This window comes from Thamnophis sirtalis, unplaced genomic scaffold, assembly GCF_051295495.1.
Source record: "Thamnophis sirtalis isolate CommonGarterSnake01/CBP01778 unplaced genomic scaffold, rThaSir2_p1.2 scaffold_4, whole genome shotgun sequence".
In the NCBI taxonomy this organism is placed as follows: domain Eukaryota; kingdom Metazoa; phylum Chordata; class Lepidosauria; order Squamata; family Natricidae; genus Thamnophis; species Thamnophis sirtalis.
The window spans coordinates 29446595-29467076 of NW_028261384.1; the positions used below are offsets into that span (position 1 = coordinate 29446595).

General features: G+C 42.1%; 1 protein-coding gene across 1 annotated transcript in view; it reads left to right on the forward strand.

The window, feature by feature from the left end:
- Positions 1 to 19462: 19462 nt before the first annotated feature.
- SPAG6 (sperm associated antigen 6) overlaps positions 19463 to 20482 on the forward strand; it is a 44056-nt gene continuing 43036 nt past the window's right edge. The window contains exon 1 of the mRNA XM_014072475.2: positions 19463 to 19681. Coding sequence (XP_013927950.1) covers positions 19657 to 19681 — 25 coding nt within the window. The 5' untranslated portion in view covers positions 19463 to 19656. The remainder of the gene's footprint in view (positions 19682 to 20482) is intronic.

Here is a 20482-nt window from a genome sequence, read left to right on the forward strand (position 1 = left end):
TAAGCTAAATGTGTTTCTGTCACATGCATTTAATATCACAGCTTGAATGTATAGTCTGTAACAAATTAAAGCTGCTAATCATGTTGATGTAATTTACACTAATTCAAATGTAAATTACAAGACACCATGGTTGTTTAATCATGGTCTGCAGAATAACTTACAATTGGCAGGATTTGATCAAAAAGTCAAGCCATAAACCTTGATTTACAAACCACGTCTGGCTACAGATTACACGAAGGTAGAATCAGGCAAACCACATTATGCCTTAAGAGATGATGTAAGAGCCCAGACTTGGAAACAAGGGAAGATCAGCCATTTCAAGCTTTCAGACATGCAAATTCCTACTGCCAAATTAACTGATATCTGCAATGACCAATTATCCTAATAATTCCGGTTCATGTAAGTTAGATCTCAAGAATATAATTGTTATTCTTGAAGTCCATTTTTTTTTCTGAAACAGAATCAATGTTAATTCTAAACTCAGTTTTACCAAGGTTTTTCAAGAATTTGAAGATGTATGCCTCCAAACACATTCACACACAACTATATTTCCAGTAAAACTTCCAATGCAGATTTATCCTCAGGAAACCAACCTTAGAAAACTAATCCCATGTATGTATACTTGGCAAAAAGTAAGTTTAGGGATGTTTAGTCTCAGCAAGCTGTTACAGCAAGATCTCACAAATTCAATGTATTGAACTGGATACTGGATGAGGGGGAAATTAAATGCAGTTGCATTTTCCATCCTCTCCCATTGGAACCTGGCTTGCTCAGCGCTGTAGTTCAAGCCATTTAAGTTCTTAGTTGTAGAAATCTTTGCACTAGTTATGTGTCACTTAAAGTCAAAATATTCTCACAATACCTAGTTGTCAAAATAAGCATAGGTTTTCAGGTAAAAGCATCAACCAGTGTTCCAGAGAAGAAAATAGGTGCTTTTGTATAGATGTAAAATGCTTTTCCCTTATAGCCAAAACCACTGCCAAACTTTCAGATAAAATAAAAGAGGGGGGGAGACAGAGACACACACATAGAGAGACAGAGGCCAACAGAGAGAGAAAATTGATATATTTCAAATTTCAGTGGTAAATGAAACATTTAAATTTTTTTAGGACTAGGACTCCTTGGCTAGAAAATCCATTACTTTTTAATTAAATCCCATCTATGTGGGTTGGAATCCTCTTGCATTTCTAAGATCAAATAGACTCGAGGAGGGGAAGATACTCAGACTACATAGTGATGGTGATGGGGTGCCCTTTTGTCCTCCAGGTCATTTTGAAACAGAGTGTAGGGAATAGGTGTCCTCTAGACATTCCCACTCCCTCTGCTTTAGTGCCCTAAATTTAGTACCCCGTGAGCCCCAGAAGTCCGGGGTTCTCCTCCCCTCGCTCTTTTTTTGCAGCCAGAAATCATCGGGGGCATAAATCCTTCTCATCGACCTGGATAATTATCTAAATAAACGCTCCATTCCTGATGGTCTTAACTCTCTTCTCCAGAAAGGAAAACAATTGTCTGTTTAGATAGGCACGCGATGCTGATTCTCTCCAGCCTCTACCTGAGTCTGTTCAGCCGTCTGGGAAAATTTTGTTATAATCTTGGCGTTGTCACATATGCGGAAGGTTGGAGCCGTTTTCTTCCGGCAAAGGCTTTTGCCTACTAAATCAAAATAATTTCCCCCTGAACTCTGCTTTTATTCCACAGTTTAATTCTTTCCTCCCCTTTCTGTCACTTGATTTTTTAATCTGGTTTTTCAGTTGGAAGGGAATTATTTTTGGTTCAGAGTTGAAACCTAATTAACTCAGGTACTCTCAAGCATCAAGGGAGACCTCCTGTATTTGATCTCTACTCCCCAACGCTATTCAACAAAGATCTGTGCGCGGTCACATTCGGTTGAAAAAAATGCGAGGGGGACAGAGAGAAAGTTGTGAAAGAAAAAAAGGAGTGGAGAAAAGAATAGATAAGACGGGAAAGGAAAGGAAAGACAAGGAAAAGAAAGTAAAGGAAAGGAAAGGAAATAGAAACAATGAAGCAAGAAGACAAAGGAAAACCTAAAAAAACAAGGGAGAACAATGGGAGTGGAAAAAAGAAAAAAGCTTGACTGGCAGACTCATAGAACATCCCTCACAAACACATAATAAACCTCAGACTATTTTATGTTTTGAGAGCCCAGCCAAACCGAAACTGGGTTAATTGGCTAAACAACGTTTCAGTTAAAAGGCAATCTCTGAATTGGATAGGAATTGTTTTATGAACGTACAGCAAGCATCCTGGGGGCCTGCAGAGAAGACAATCTCTGCCCCGTGAGCCCCAGAAGTCTGGGGTCCTCCTCCCCTCGCCCTTTTTTGCAGCCAGAAACCATCGGGGGCATACACCCCCTCCTGAACAAAGAGAACACATGCAGCGACCTACGACAGTCTCTTAGCCTGTATCCAAACTCAGCCCATACAGTAAACGTATAGATGTTTATTCGAATTTGCACAATTAGCTGAGCTGTGGGACCTCATTGTTTTGACATGTTCTGGGAATTGGCTTGGAGGGGTCGTTGGACAAGCTACCTCCCTCAACCACCGCGCGGTTGATTTGTGAATCCTTAGGTAAAAGCAGCAATCGTGCTTCAATCAGCTGGGATAGGAACTGGTCGGACTCAGATCTCCCGCCAAACTTTCCCTGTCCTGGAAAGCCGCCCTGCTGTGTTAGGTCTCGATTGAGCTGAGAGGCAAGGATTGGACAAGCAACTCCTGGGGCTGCGGAGGAGTTTCAAGTTGGTGCTGATCGGCCGCGCCCCGGCCGGCCTTTCCTCATTTCGGCAGAAAAGGCAGCGCTTCCTCGTCGGCGGGACTCCCAGCAGCCGCCCCCTCGACTCACTTCGCCTGGTCCCGCACAGAAAGTCCGAGGAGCCATCTTGCGCCTGCGCAATGCACCGCCGCCGCCTGCCTTTGGCTCCTACCCTCCAGCCGTCAAATTAGAAAGTGGTAGGAAGTATTGGGAGTCCTTGTAGGAAGGACTGGGGTCGGTAAAACAGAAAAGTGGCCGATGCCGGGTGAGGGATGGAGGGGGTGGAGGCGACCAGATAGCAGTAGCTGTCGTGTTATTTCTTGTTTCTTGTTTGCTCTTTGACCGATTTTTTTTTTTGCCTTCCCGGAATTATGCCTCTTTTCCCCCCTCTTTAATCCAGATGGAGGAATTTTAAACCATAAGTGAACCCACATTCTACAGCTCCGACAAAAAGCATCGCCAAAGATATCAAAACCCACAAAGAGAAATAAAAGTTCCATTAGTTATAGGTTGGCAATTCCTAGGAAGGAACCTCAAAAGATCAAAGTTGACCGTCGACGAAATTAGTCCCTTCTCGATCTGAATACGGGATAGCAGAATGCCCCAAATCTCCTATGGAGACTATTTCGGCGGGCGGTGCTGCTTGTCCTTCCGGCCATAAGTCCAGCCAATTTGCTGTGGAACGGGGCAAATCTCGCCGCACTTCATTCACAAAGCTGCGGGCCCTTGTGATCCTGGGAGCTGAACCTTTTGGAAGCTGGGTCTCTCCCTCCTTCGCTGAAGCTCCTCAGGTTGGAGAAGGCTATTATTTTGGGGACCAAAGGAGGCGCCATTTGAAACTAAGAGAACTGTGATTTTTCTTACCCTCGAAATTGACTTTTGTCCTTTATATCTTTAATCCAGCAAGTAGAAGCGCCCTTTTGCACTGCTTTGATTATTGTTGCTCAGCGTCACCTTTCCAAAGGATGATGATTGCAGGGCCATGTAACTTTAATGCTTTTTTATCCCTCATTGACTGGTAGATTTGAAAATGAGAAACCTCTTTCATAGCTAAATTTTAGAGCTGGCTGAAAATTTGTATGTGCAATCCTTCGATTACATTTCGGTTGCAACAAATTTAAAGGAAATTGGGAGGTTGTTGTTCTGAGTGTGTTCGATGGATCACTACTTTCAATTATAATTCCCACTCATTAATTACGTCATTAAGTTAATGATGTTTAAGTCCAATGGGATTGAAATAATAAATTCTACTACACCATAGGACATATTCTTCAGAAGCGAGGCACTTTTCATTTGCACTCTTTATCTAGAGAATAAAACGCAACGATGTAATTCTGCAGCTTGGAAACTAAACATGACGTTTATATATTATCAAAGGAAAGAGAAGATAAGTGGGGGATCCTTGGTTGTCTTTGACCTCTCATTTCAACAGGCTACAAATATTTTTTTATCCAGCAACTAACCATATTCTAAATCCCTTAGAGTCTTATTTTCAAGATGGATTTCTGGAATCCCGATTAGTATGTGAAATATGATTTCTTTTTCCAACTACTGATGTTTAGAAGTCTGGGAGAGGAACCTCGCAATATTGCTCCCTCCTTGGAAGGGGAGAAGCATGAGTGACCATTTCTGTGGCTTTATGGACTGACACCTTAGAAGTTTACAATCCAGCCAAATGCTAGAAAAATCTCTTCTCCACATATTTGTATATAAGCCATCCTTATTTCCTTCACACCAAGCCTTCAAAGTGAGGGTGCCTTCAAAGTGATGGTGTTGGCTGCAAAGTGATGGTGTTGGTTTGGGACTGAAGAAGCTTGGATAGAATGACAGACAGAGATTTATGTGGATAATTCTTCAGGCGGATGGGAAACCACATTGCATTTCTTCTGCATTTCTGCTGTACTTGAGGGCACAGGAATCCAAGGCAAGAGCAAGAAGAATTACAGAGGAAGCCTTGCATTACCTTGCAAGGGATTAAAAAAAAGAGTTGAGGAGTGTGTCACAGTGTTCCCAAATCCCATGAATGCACAGCTAAATACATCTTTCGGGTATTCTGGACTGGCTAGTGAATAGAAGACAGATATGTTGACTCAAATCCTGCTGAGGAGGAATTTAAAGGAGCCACGCAGACCCAGAGGCTTAAACTATCTCATAAACAGTAGTGGGGATGATCCTGATAAGAGTGATGAATAAACAATTTCAGTTCAGGTTATTCACAGATAGAGTATGATGAGAAGGTCTATTCACAGGATGTTGGTTCAAACATGATTAAAATATAATCTGGGCTTGTTGAATTTGGCCTTTCCAGTCTCATGAACTCAAGATATTGCCATCTATAAACTAGTTTTATTATTCTGTGGATTTTGAACTGAGGTATCATGATTTGTTCATAATTATTTATAATTTAGCCATTGCAGGAACCAAATTATGGTTTATTAATAAATTGGGATTCAACCAATGCCTTAGCATAGTCTTTCTTCCATTACCTCATAGAACTGCTTTGAGGATAAAATGTGGGGGGTGGAGAGAAAAGCAGATACGAATCCGAATTCCCCATTGCCGCCAACCAGTAACAACACTTTAGCGGCGGGCAGTTTGCTCCCAGAGCCAGGCTGCAAAGGGTACAGAAGCAACGGCGGCCGGCGCTTCCTTCATTGACTTTCTGCCATCTTGGCTGCCATTGTCTCTCCGCCAAGCGCCTCTGATGCCGGAGAGCCACCGCTCGGTGCCCCGCCAGGCCCGAGAGGGATACCAGACTATGCTGAGAACTCCGCCCCTTCGGGCTCTCGCCGGCGTGGGTGCTGCTATTCGGTTTCCAGGAGCAACAGTAGCTGAGCGGCGATATGCGGGTCCCGGACTCCTTACCTCCAGTACCAAGGCCTCTCTCCCTCCCTCCCTCTCCTACCCCTCACCCATCTACCGCAAGCCAGGGAGCGAATTCTTGGAGGAGGGGGGAACAGGTACGGCCCTAGGTATGTGTGAGGTAAAGCAATGGACATACACCACCACCACCACCACCACCACCACCACCACCACCACCACCTCCTCCTCCTCCTCCTCCTCCTCCTCCTCCTCCTCCTCCTTCTCTCCCCCTCTCCCGCCAGCTAAGGCAGGGCGACAGAACTTGATGTTGTTTAATCGACAAACCATTAAATGAGGGGTGGGGGTGAACGAGGGGATGCTTGACCACATGCGGGCTCGCTTCTGGCAGGATTTGTGGATTGAGGTCCACCGCCAGCTCTCCAAGTATCAGGAGCAGGATACCTCCAGAAGTTGCTCTCTACGGTGAGGATCGTCTACCTACTCGGGGGACAATTTGCCATTTCTCCAGTCAGCGTATGACCTCCCCCCGGGATTTCCCCTCCCCTGCCATGCCAAGAGGCCAGCCAACAGCTTCTATTGGCAGCTTCTCCTTCAGCGCCGGTGGAAGAAGTAGATCTCGAGAGGTTTAAGTGCGCTTCGGGATGCCAACTTTAAATCTCTTGCTAGATTTTTTAAAAAGGAAATGAGAAAGTTCACATTCACTTCAAGCAGTGGTGTATAGACCATTAAGCAGACTAAACACGTGCTTGTGGCACCAGCCCCAAAGTGGGCACCACAAAGTTGAGAAAGAAAGAAAAAAACCCAATGAAGATTTGTACAGAAGGTACAAAAGAGGGGCACCAAGATGTCAGTGCTTAGGGCACCAGTGAGCCTTAATCCGCCACTTACTTCAAGGAGAGCAGGGTGTCTGAGGGGGAGGGAAACACTTGTGTCTGTGTGGGAGGGGAATATTTTCCTGCTTCCCTGCCACATGGAAGCGTGGGATTTGCAGAAAATCCCGTTTGGGGGGAATCTCTCCCAACTGCGTTGCAAATTGCAAAATTAAATCAGATTGATGAGGAAAGCCTTAAACCCGGGACAAAATCCGCAGCTCAGGAGACCCCTTTCTTTAGGGGGAGCACAAAATCGAGGCTGGCCAACAAGAGCCCCACAAGAAAGCGGGTTTCGAGGGGGGACCGAGGAGACTTGCCTTTTCCGGTGTTTACAGTATTCGAAACTCGCAACTTTTCGACATCTATTTCGGCTCAGGAATAAATTCAAGAAGGGCTGTTATCTATGTGGGCCGGAAGAGTCCACACCTACTTGAAAGCACACATAATCAATCAATCAATGGCCTCATTGAAAAGGAAATTAAAGATGGTATCTAGATAACATTTATAAAGGCGCCTCTCCACCCCAACATCTTTCCATGTTTTAAAAAATATCTTCACATTATTTAATATTAACGTTTCTGTTGCGATTGATAACCTGAGGTGCAACCAGGAAATTTATACCCTGTTGGAGAACGAGAGCATTAATATTACTCAGAGTTAAAAAAAAAATAAACAGAATAATCAGCACAATCCATAACTGAGAACTAATTCAGCCCAGTTACATCTACCATGCCCCCCCCCCATTTCCAGAAAAAAGTGAAAAGGAGGCCGGTTGGAGCACTGATGAGGTTCCATTAGCCCTATTATGCCCATACAGACCAAGAATTGAGGGCCGTCTGTAATTGTTGCTGCAGTATCTCTCTTACCACCCTCAGCATAGACCCGAGGGACCCTTTGACCAAAAAGTTTTACCCGATGTGTAATAATTGATTTATGTGGAATTTTATTGCTAGAGTCCTAGATTCTCTGCTTCTTGAATTGATCAAACTTTGGAAGGTCCCAGGAAAATGTTGCCTACTTCGCTGAAAGGCAGGTTGAAAGTCTGGGTGTGCCAACATCTGGCTACCCAAGCAAGTTGATAGCAGGTGGACAAGCAGGTGTGTGTGTGTGGGTGAATTCAAGAGGCATCAAGCAGCAGAGTTCATAGCCTGGCCCCATCCACTTTTGCAGCTTTGATTCCCTTGGATTTATTTGGCAGAGTTGATTGGTGTGTGTGTGTGTGTGTTAATCTGGGCTGGATTCTAATACAAGATTTTAGCATCCAACAATTCTTCTCAAACTGTCCTCCTCTGATCAGATAAATTATATGCCTGGGAGGAAATTTCAATCCAGAGGAAATGGACAGCCTTGTTTTGCCTTGAACAGGCTTTAAATCAATTGTGGTCATATCCCATAAGAATCCACACTGCAGCTTAACTAGTTCAACTAGATTTGCATCCAGGAGCCTGGCAATTTTGAAGTTGAAGTCCATATGAAATAAATACTTAATTATTTTCAGGAGTCCCATCTTGGGCCCTTACTATAATCACCTAACTCTAGGACTGGATGAATATAACAGGGTTGAGAATACCTGTTAAACCTTGCTTTGCCTGACAACTTGTAATGCATGGTTTTAAGAGGTTGCAGGAAGATTCAAGCCATAGTTTATCCATACAGTGCTGTTTTCACCAACTCATACTCTGAGCACATCAGTGCTCTTGTTTGTAAAAAAGTTGATGGCCCTTTTCTCCCAGGTAGACTGTTTGCCACCCAACAAGCAAAGTTGTTCTGAGATATTTCCAGGTTACATTAGCAGGAAATTGGTGCTCTCCTCTGAGAACACTTTCCCTCTTCCTCTTCCTAGCCATTGCATTTCACAGCCTTATCTCCAATAGTAGCTAAACTTAACAGATTTAATATTCTATCTTTGGATAGTGTTGGAATAAAGAGGGGAAAAACTAGAATGGCTAAGCATCTTAAGGCTATCTCCCTCATAGGTTGGAGAAGAAAGGAAAGGAACATCATGGGGATAGTGACATTAAACTAAAGGTTGCCAGGATGTGCTTGTGCAATCACAAACCCAGATAGCTGGGTTCACACAATAAAGTGCAAATGGGAAAAAACACTGGTGGGAAGTCATTCTCAAATTATATTGAAACCGGTGTGTTTTAGCAATTAAGGTATTGTACTAGCCAGGGACATGCAAATGCAATTCATTCTTAGCCATGGAAGCGGCCTTGGTGGTTTTGAGACAATTGCTCTCTTCTCAGCCCTATCTAGTCCACAGAATTGTGGTGGTGATAGGGAAAATAGGATGGGGAGTGCAATAAGCTGCCTCATGGTCTTAGTGGGAAACATTAATACATTATTTGTTTGATGGATTTAAAGAAATATAAACTGGATGAATAAATTCTGCAGTCAAAATAAACTCCAAGGGTGTTTAAAATGAGTGGTATATCAAAGACAGGATGATGCAGAAATGTCCAGCAAGATCAGCTACCATTTCCAGGTCCAGCCAATACTTTTTTAGATTTCAAACACAAATAAATGGAAATACTTCAGCCACTGGTCAGAGTAAGGAAAGATGAGCCTGATGGAAATATGTAAGGAGTTTCCCTAGTCAAAATAAATAGAACTTTTTTTAAAGCAAGAGGAATAATTTTGTGTATTTCTGTGTATTAATTTAGATAATTTAAAAAAGCTATAAAAAGGGATAAACAGCCCAATCAGTCTTGCAAGATTATTACCCACTTCCAATAGTTTTAGCATTCTGATAAGGTCAGGTCTCCATAGTGGAGCAGCAGCCAGATCTTCTTCAAACCTAGTTGGCTTGGAGGTAAAGCTCAATGTTCTTATATGTTCATCCTTACCCCACTTCCTTCCTTCCAAGGCTTCTAAGCCTCTTGTGGAAACGGATAAGCTGAAAATAAAATGGGAGCCCATTCTTTTAAGTGCTAAAATTACATTAAAATAGGCTTGAAGCCAATGTTCATTTCCTCCAATTAAGTGATTTTCATCTCCTTCTATTGCCAGGATCTGGGGTTATGACTACGTCCCTAAATATCCCATCCCTGACTGACATTTAAATTTTATTTGGCAAACAGGTGTTTGCTTTGAATTGGACTTGATATGAGATAGACAGACATGAGCATTTTCCCAGTGTTGGAAATGATATTTGGATGCCAATGTACTGAAAGGTAAAGATGTCGGTTCCACCAGAGAGACCTGCGTTTTTCAAACATTTCAGACGAGACAGATCTGCTTCAAATGGTTTACTCTTGACTCTAGCTAATTCACTTTCCCTCCCACTTCATTTTAGAACATGGGACAGCTCTGGGAGTGCAGCCCTTCAGCGGTTTGTGTAAGGAAGGAAGGAAGGATTGGCAGCAGAGATACAAGTTCTAATGAAAAGGAAAAGGGGCGGGGAGGAAAAAACGTATTTCTGTCTCGCCTCACCGGACAGCTGCTCCTGACTGAATTTGCGTGGGGAAAAGTTATGCGAACTTCCAAACGTGAAGGTTCCTTGGCTGTCTCAAAGCTGCAGCTGAAGCAAAGAGTAAAAAAGCCCTTCCTGTTTCTAAATTTGTCGGAGAAGTCTCGGGCCAACCCTTGGCAATTGGTTGGGGGATCTTCTCCCTGCGCTGCCGAGCAAAACGCCCCGACGTCAGAGGGACTTTTTTAGGAGAAAAACAGGCTTAAGGCTGGCCCAGCAGGGCGCCAAGTAGACGTTGAACTCCCGGGACCCTATTTTACCTATTGCATTTCGATACGATGTAGGGACATCATAGCTGAGCCGTATCTCAGTAGCGCGTGACAAAGACAACTGTCTAACTAACCCCTGGAAGACTCTGAGATACTTTGGTTCACCACCAAGATAATTCCTGCGTTTCCCAAAAGGCTTGTGCGGAGTCTTAGCTAGAATGCAGATACCATACCAATACGGAGCATGAGTCTCTCTGGATCTATAAATTTAACATGTATGGCTAAATTCAGGAAGCCTGACATCCACAGATAAGTTTAGTGCAAGTAAGCGTCTCGGGGCATATAACACATTAAGGTATTCTTACCTAATCTTGCTTTATTAATTAGCCGTCATGAACTCAGCCCGCTCAAGAGAATAAATTACGAACCGCTGATTACAAACCGAAACAACTGGGTTCATACAAGGTAAGCTACAAAACTGCTGCGCAGACTCTGTAAACGCCGCGGGAGAGAAGGAAAAGCACCAAACCATTCGCTCTCAGACGGCTTCTCTCCGCTCATCATCTGCGCCAGGAAACAGAGTTTCATATTTAAATGTGGTTTTGATTCAGTGTTTTGATCTTTAATTAGTGGTAGCGATTGAATTCGTGTATCTGGCAGGGATCGCGCTGCTTTCGTCAAAACTGAGGAGAAGCGGTTGATCGCGGCAGAAACCGAAAGTAAAGCTGGGCGGAAAAGGCTGCTGCCCGGCCAAGCTTATGGTACTTGGTCCTTCCCCTGCATCTCAAGAGCTGCTGAACTGAAGCGGTATCCCAGATTAAAACCAGATTCAGCCACTGACCTAAACGGAGCTCTTAGGAGGAGCCTCTGAGACTGCTAATAGTCCTTCCAAAGTGATGGCTCGCCGCCAGGTCCGGAAACGAATTGCCAGTCGGCGAAGGTCTTAAACAGCAAACCGAAAACCCAGTTAAGATGACGGATTTGGATGTAAACCAGTCCGTCCGGAGTTCAGGAGGATTGAATAAGCTCAAAGCCTAAGAAAGGCCTCCCTGATTCACATCTCTTTATGCTTTTATTCTGGGAGTGTTAATCCTGGAAATATTTGCTTTAATCACTTGCCATTAGGTTAAAATACCACATAAAATATGTTCAACAAGAACCACAGTTTTCTTTTTGTCTCCGCTTCTGACTCCCAGATTTTACATTCTTGCCTCATGAAGAATTCTAAGAATTGGAAACTTGCACTAACTTTATAAACTTTTGTAGGCCCAATACATTTTGTCTTAATATAGATTCTGGAATTTCCCCCCACTAGATGATTCCTGTTGGATTTTTTTTTTTTTACATTTGAAAAGTAAGCTCGCTTAAATACCTGATTTCCTTCTGACATTTTAAACTATAGATTCCAGATAGGACTATTAGTCATGGTTGTGCTGGCCACACTTTTTAATCCTGATGTTTTCCACAAAGAGAATATCTGGAATTGATGTCCTTAAGTTGGAAAAATATTTTTCAGTTTTACTTTTATCTTGGAAAGAGAGGGGTGCCTCACTGCTAGAAAGAGAAGCATTTGCCAGGGATCACTGCCCTCTTTGGCTACCCAAGAATCTTATCAGAGTGACCAAGCATCCTACTGCACAACTCTCTTCCTAAACACTCTTTACAAGTATAATTGAAAACACAGAACGTTTTATTTGCAACTAACAGATCATGGCCTGGATGCAGAAATGATATCTCTTTTATACTGCTGTTAGAAATGTTTAGCAATAGCAATAGCAATAGCAGTTAGACTTATATACCGCTTCCCTTCTTCCATAATTTATACTCAAGCTTGTATGAACTTTTTATTTATAAAAATCAGAGCTTATAGTTTTGATGTTAGGAAATGTGTGTGAATGTAAATGCTTTTTAACTTGTTTCTGTAATGCTCAGAGGATAGTCAGGTCTACCAAACATTAAGTCTCATTGACAACAACAAATGTAAATATAACTGTAGACATTTGTGCCAAAAATTATGTTAGACTAAAATGTGGCTGATTAGTCAATGGCTCAGCATACAGTGTTCCAATAGGAAAACAACCAAACATTTTACTAAACACAAAACATTTTAATTTAATAGATGAGTGTCATTATTTTCAAACAGGCAAACTGAGTTTAGTGTTGCAACTTAATAAATCCTTTCATTTCACTGCATTTAAATTAATGGTTTACGTTTGAGCCTGGGGAAGATCTATTATGCATTTCATAAAAACCTTAATTTTTCTCACCAGAAGCCAGATAGACAAAAAACATGCACTGTACATGAAGGAATTCTGGAGTCACAAGATGTATCCCGAGAATCAGAACAGACAAGTGTTCAGATAGCCATTAAGAGTCTTCTGATCCAATAATACCCAATTTTAACATTTATTTGGGGAAGTGGGGGAAGAGTTATTTTGCTGATTTTCAAAATAATTGTAGAATCTAATCTATTGTGAAACTACGGGAATTCTACTGGTAGATTTGTTCCATAACAAACAAGGACAAAGCTGTAACTCTTTCAGATAAAACTGAGAAGTGAATTATTAAATTCAGTCAATTTTTCATTGCTTCAAGGGCTCTCCAATTGATTACAATTATTTTACTTCCATTTGTGATATGAAGAATTGTAATGGGCATAAGGATGCTTATATATGTGTCTGCAGTTGTGAATTTAGTGTGGCCATGATCTGAAAATCTGCAACTTATTTTAGGGATAATATTTTCAAAGTCTCTCAAGACAGTTGCATAGATACCTTACTTTCAAACAGATCTATGCTAGGAAAATGTTTCATTCTATCAATAAATAGTATTTATTTCCAAATACATCAGAATTAACAGCTCTTTGTTGCCAGTGGTTCATTCAGTAGCAATCTTTTTCTATATATGTAAAGCAGCTTACCTTCAATTTATGGAAATAATGAAGATAAGAATTATTTTCATCTAACACAGCTACCCAAGCAACTTCTCTTTAAGAATACCAAGGCCTGGAAATATTTTCATTCCTCTCACAAGAGGGCAAGAATGTCTAAGGGCCCAAAGCCTTGCCATGCATCCATCCACCCCATGCATCTAGTGATACACTTGGAAACAAGTGGCTTAAGCAGGAAAAAATGAGCTGTTTGCCAAACCAGAAGATGATCTGCATTAGATTATTGAAATTCTGGCTTCAGGACCAATTCTATGATTGCAGGGGAACACCAGAGTTTTGAGGGAGTCTGGGTGGTGATGCAAAGTGAATGTTAGGAAGAGGCCTCTTGGTAATTACTAAGACCTTGAGTTCTTCACTTACTGGTAATTGTCCCCAATGAGCAATCTTAGCGCAGAATGAAGTGCAGTTTTAACTAGTCCTCCAGGAGAAATAGGGCATGGCCAACAAATTAGATTGCACCAGCTAGATCACTTGTTCTTGGATTTTAAATTAATGAACTTCTCATAGCTCAGATCACATTAATTTGGAGACTAACTTGGCTAGATCCATTGGAGCCAGGCAGGCAAGAAACCTCCTTTTTAATTATACAGTATTTCTCAAACAATGGCATGTGACCTTATTGAAATAATTTATCCTTGGGGAGCATGCTGTAGGTATATCTTTATGGGATCTTTGTATTTGTAACTGATGCTCAGCTGGAGTTATTACTTAGAATTAGAGATATTACACAGAAGTAAGAATATTTCCAACCAGATTGTCTGAAAAGCAGTTTGCTACTAATACTATTCTGCCTGTTATGTTGTGAAATGCCTTTCTGTACAGAAGAAAAGTTCTTCTATAGTATTGAACTTCTATAGAGTTCAAACATTCCCCTAAGCTGCTTATTCTGTTTTGGTTCAGTCTATTGTATGAATATTTTTTACAAATTGTATTTTACAATGTATTGCAATAATGAGATATTTAATTTTCTTTCCATGCCTTTAATTTCTTCAGCTTATGATTTTTTATTGTTTTAGTGTTCTGCATAACTGTTCTCCCAGAAAGAAAACACAGTAACGTACAAAGTAGCCTGATGGAGATGTGGGTGCATGCTTGCGAAAAGTGAAATCAGTTACTGGTACTTTATTAAGTAAACTACATACAACACAGTTTAATATATTAACCCAGTCTGTTAGAATGTGGGTGCAAATGGCCTTTTCAACTGCAAGGTGGGGGGAAGCAATATGCATAAAAAAGAAATCAGAGAGGCTTTGTCCTTTGGCATAGTGTAAAAATAAATACAAGTTGGTCTGAAACTCAGCCTTAAGAAAACTAAAATCATGGCATCTGGCCCTCTCACTTTCTGGCAAATAGATGGGGAAGAAGGCAGTGACAGATTTTATTTTTCTGGGCTCCAAGATCACTGCAGATGGGGATTGCAGCCTAGAAATTAAAAGATGCTTGTTCCTGGGGAGGAAAACTGGCAAACTAGACAGCATACTAAAAAGCAGAGACATCACCCTGCCAACAAAAGGGTGTATAGTCAGAGCTATGGTTTTCCCAGTTGCAATGTATGGCTGTGAAAGTTGGATCATAAGGAAGGCTGAGCACCAAAGAATTGAGGCCTTTGAACTATGGTGCTGATGGAGGGCTCCCGTGAATCCCTTGGACTGCAAGGTGATTAAACTGGTCAGTCCTAGAGGAGATCAACCCTGACTGCTCTTTAGAAAGCCAGATCCTGAAGATGAAACTCAAATACTTTGGTCACCTAATGAGAAGGAGGGACTCACTGGAGAGGAGCCTAATGCTGGGAAAGACTGAGGGCAAAAGAAGAAGGGGACGACAGAGAATGAGGTGGCTGGATGGTGTCACTGAAGTAGTAGGCGTGAGCTTAAATAGACTCCAGAGGATGGTAAAGTTGGTCGCGATGGGTCGGACACGACTTCGCAACTAACAACAATAACAACAACAAATAACTAAAAGCACTCTAAATTGGCGGGAGCTCGGGACTTAGCATTGTAGAGCCGTATTCTGAGGGAAGCGAAGTTAACCACAAAGCTGCGCACGCGCACTCCCCGTCACAGAGACTGAGGCGTGACGTTATACACTAGCCTTGCGGCTGCGGGCCTTTAAATTGTAACTACGCTGCGTCATTAGCCCAGAACAGAAAAGGCTTTGAAGGAGACAGTTGCGGAGGTTATTTGGTTCTGCTTCTTGCTTCAAGTTCTCCTTTCTGTGGCTATTTCGAGTCGAGGACGGCGGGGAACGGCGCTTTTCTCTGGTCTCTAAGGAAGCAGAGAGAGTCCGCGGCGCACAGCTGGAACTCTGCACCGTGCACAAAAATTGCGCACTTTTATTGCTACCTCCGAAATCCTAGGCAGATTTCCCAGGGAGCCCCGAACTGGAATTTAGATGTGCGCACGAACTACACAGTGGCCGGGTGATGCTTTGATCTTTTTTGGAGGAGGGGGGGTTCTTTCCTTCTTTCTCAGGCCCTGAGCCTCAGCGATCGCCTGAAAGCAGATCTTCCACGCGACACCACGCCGCCCACTGCCTCTTTTCGCCGCTTCCCCAGAAAGTCCCAGCCTCCTGAAAACTTCGCTCGCCGTGCTGTAGGCCGCCCCGATATTAAGAGGACGGTTTTGATTTATGTCGGCCCGCTTGGCAGGAAATTACAGGTGGTTCGGAGACTGTGGCTTGGAAAGTCTGGTGGCCGAGAGCTTTATAGTTCAGTTGGAATAGGCAGTTCCTCGGACACAGGTTCAGCGCTGGGAAAAGTCAAGGGCGTTGATTTAGAGCTGCAAGTTGCGCTACTGCGCATACTTGAGTTTTACTCACATGCAAAACCTTGCCTGACCCTCTGAGTGCCGGTGGGTTACGGGCCTTATATCTGGTTAACTCTGTATAAGATGGGTACTTTAAAGCAGCATCATTACTGAGAAAAAAACTTTCCACTTTGTCCTCCTTTTCCTTGGAATATTTCACCCTTAGTTTGGCCCTGACATGTGACAATTCCAAAGACGCAATGCTTCTTTTTAAGGAGGAAAAAATATCAGTACCGGTACCAAGAGATCGAGAAGGAAAGAGACTCCTAGGTATTCTATAAAGAAGAATGGAAAATACCTCCAATCTGCACTAGTTCCTCTGGGCTGGGTTTGCACATTGCAGTGAGCCATAAGGTAGTTGATTTGACTTGGCTTATGCATTCAGCCCGTGTGGTTTATGTAACATTAAGGAAACCAAGATGCTCTAGGTCTAGGCCTAGGCCATGTGAGCCCAATCAGTATTCCTTTCATTTTTGTACATTCAGGGGGCATGGAAATAAAGGTTGACCCATCATTTTAAATATATTTAAGAAGTCTTAATGTACATGTGAAATGCTAACTAGATATTTGTGTGTGTATCATAAGGAAAAAGAGGAGACCAGTTTTTTTTCCTTTTCTGATGGGCAACATGGATCTTACTTCCAACCACAGGATCTCCCACTGCTGGATTTTAACTTCGTGAAAACCTACTAACCCATGGACTAAGTAAGAGTGAAATATGCTGGTGGTTTACTTGTCAAGAGGCAGCTCTCAATTTAATTTTTCTTTTAGTTGAGACTGATAAAAGTTCCCAGCTCTGAAGTCCTATGTAGTATCTGATGTCAGATTAGAATACCCTCAACACTTTCATATATATTGGATTATAAATCCACAGTCCAGATGAAATAGATAAGAGCCTTATTCAATTCATCCTTATACTGTTTTTATAATTAGAAGGAAGAACTGGCGTAATGAAGTGGTTAAAATCTTTAACTTTTTCCAGAGACTGAGGATCAAGTCCGCCTTCTACCAATGGATCTCACCAATGCGTTCAGAGACTGGTATAAAGGATTTAAAAAGGGGTAGAATCTTTATGTGCATTACATCCAAGATGCAAGTATAACACACAATAATGAATAATTTGAATAAGCAAATGACAAAGTGGAGGAAGTGCATAACTCCATACTTAGTCCATCTTCAACTGCAGCATCATTTGACCATTAGTTTGACTGGAATGATGTCTATGAAGCAGATAACAAGCATTAATAAATGCTTCATGATTGAGTCTTAGTTTAGATAGGCTTGTTTCAGGCATGAATTGCTTTCTGCCATGCCTATTTAACCTGCCTTTGAGATCTTTTCTTTCAGCTGCTTTGCCAAATCCAGTTGTTGCCACAAAGAATCTATGAAGGTCCTTTTGGAAGTTGCATCATGCACATAATGTGACCTCTGCTTGTGATAAAAAAATGCATGGCATGACATATGGTAACATGTTACAGGAATTAAGCCCAAAGCATGAAAAATCACCCTGTGGGGCTCTCTTTCCTGTGGGTTGTTGTTGGCCAATTAAATTCAGCCACAATTTTAGATCTTTCCCTAAGAAAAATACCCTTACTAATACTATTAGTAATTGGGAGATAATAGAAGAATTGGGGAAATAATGAAGCAGTTTTTGAACACATGTTTTAAAAATGTTAATTTATCTGAGTGTTCTGACCTAGTGCCTTGCTTTCCTATACCAGTATAACTGGCATTTGCTAGCAATGGGAATTAAAACCCACAGACCTGCAGATGAAGCCTGAAGACATTTAGTAGCTTCAGGATGAGGAATTAAGGATGAAGGGAATTTGGATTACCCTCTTCTATTCTTTCTTGAGGAGTCCTATCTTAATCCTGCTCAACCAATTTCCCCAGCCCTGTGAGTCTTGAGTTAAGAACCTAACAGATCCTGTCCTGTTAGAGAACAGCTTGCTTGATAAGCAGAAATTTTAACCTGGGAAATAAGTTCACATTACAGTGGGACAGTTATGGTCATTGAGCATTTTATCTAAACACCAGCAATTCTGAAACCTGCGGTGAGGTTCTTGGCTGATTCCTGATTTGTGTATGGTAAGGAACCAAGATAATTTGCAAGATATACACGTGTTGGTGCACAATGTAAAAGGAAACTTGTTTTTGTTTAGTCTAAACCAGAAAAAAAACCTAAGCTATAGGATTTCAGCTATTAACTAAAGCAAAAGGAAAATTTCTTCATTTATTATTAGGGTTTATTGGCTTCAAAGGCAATGTGGTGAGAAAGTGAGAGTTTGAGAAATCTCCTCTTCTACAGTCTACCTAACATTGGAAAAAGTCCAAGTGCCTATTTATCTCTATTCAAAATATATTTGTAATTATCTCCATATATGCTACAAATAGGGAAAGATATTTGACTTTCCTTCACTAGGAAGAGTGTAGCAAAAGAGATGTGCTTGTGGTAACCAAAATCTGACCAAAAGATGCTACTCAACTTGATTACAATATTATTCACTAAGCACTAGAAGGGATGCTGAGAATTAAGGATTTCTTATTACTAGCAGGAAGGAGGGGCATAGAGAATCACTTTTTAAAAATCCTGCTATTTTGTAGAATAATAGCTTAAAGCTGGGTGGCTCATGCTAAGCTAGCATGGTACAGTGGCAGAATAGGAGTGGGTGATTTGGTCCAGTCATTCTCAGTGACCTTTTGGGTTGTTGTGAGAACTTCACTGAGAAAGAGAGTAACTTCAGCTCTTTTCAGCTACTGGAAGAAAGGGAAGGTATAAATCTAACGAACAAAAGCACGTTTGTACTGTATGTAACTTGACAATTAAAATTTTAAGAGTAGTTAAATCTCAGCGGAGCTGAAAGCGATTATAGAGTGCAAACCCGGTCTATTAGAAGTAACGCAGGTCAAGCACTCTTGGTCTTGGGAACCGTGGCCGTCTTAGGGAACATTTTAATATAAGCGAAGACAGAACATCGACCAGATGATGCAAACCGCTATTTTTTTAAATCAAATTGTCACGTAGAATAATTATTTGCCCAAACACTTCCCAAGATATTATCCTTTAAAACGTCTGCTTTGCGAGAACTGGAATCAGTTGGAAGACAGAGCTACTTAATAGTCGAGACCACAACCAGAGGAATGCTGGACGCACTTTTGAGTGGAATGGAGCCTTTTGGGCTGATTGTTTCAGCAGCATAAAGCTTGCATTCTCCGGGACTTGCCCCGAAAGAAGATGGGTGAACGTTCAAGGAGCAGAATTACTGCTGCCCTCACCCCTATCTTGAGCCTCGTCTTAAGAAAGGAGCGCGGCAAGCAAGGCGTGCACGCGGCGCCTCCAACCAGCCTCGGAAGATTCGGGGCAGCCGCTGCCGTTGCATCCAATTTCCATCGCCCCGCGTGCACCTCTCGAACGGGGCCCGGCGCAGCCGCCGAACAGAACCGGTGCGCGGTGTCGCGATGTCACAATGAGGCGCAGGCCGCAGCCTCTCTCTCTCTCTCTCCCGCCCCTTTGATGGCGCCTGCTTCCGTTTGGTTACCAAGGAGAAGGATACACACCGCAGCCCAAACTGAAAAGGCTCCGAGGACAAGGAGAGCGCTGCAAACTGCAGGAGCCTTGTAGAAGTTTGGTCCGGGGGGGCGCTGCCCACATCTCAAGAGGGAAGAGGCGTAAGGAAAGAGCGCGGCGAAAGATCCTGAAAGCACCGCGAAAGCCGGCACACCAAACCATACTTGAGGGGACTCAGCCAGAAGGATGAGTCAGAGACAGGTCTTGCAAGGTATTTAAATACGGAGCGTTTGTGGACTGCACTCCCTGATTTCACTAGGTTTTGGGTTTTTTTTAAGCGAGTGAGTTACAATACCCTGAAAAGTGTATGTGTACGTGTGTTGTGTGTGGTGTGTATAAGTGTAAGATATTTCAGAGGTATGCCATTTGTTTCCAGGCCAGGTTGTGTCCTGTATGGTGGTTCTCAAAGAGATCACGAAGACAAAAGCTAAATTTGAATTTATCAAATTATACTCAGTATTATAACTCTCCAATGATCTTTCACTTGTGAAGAATTGATTTTTTTGGGCCACTCTTCCACTTCTAGCACATTAAAAATTCTAATTTGGGCGCAAATTATAGAGGTCTCTAAGAGGCATTTTTCTAGATTTTATGGTCCTCACCAAAGGTTTTAAATAGAATATGTTATATGATATGATATATGATCTCATAATATTCATATATGTATGTGTGAATACATGTTTACATATATTTATTATGTGTCATCATTGACTCCTAGCCACTGTATAGTTAGGCCTGCTCTAGGATTATCTGTGTCCATTGATAGCAGTATTCCAATATTTGAGGATCTGCCACAAAAGAAAACCTATTTTCCCAAGCACCAGAAGGCAAGACAAGAAACAATGGATGGAAATTAACCAAGGAGAGAACAACCTAAAACCAAGGAGAAACTTCCTATCACTGAGAACGATTAACCAGTGGAACAGCTTGCCTTTAGAAGTTGTAGGCTCTTCATCACTGGAGGCTTTTAAGAAGACACTGGACAATCTCTTGTCTGAAATGGTAAAGGATT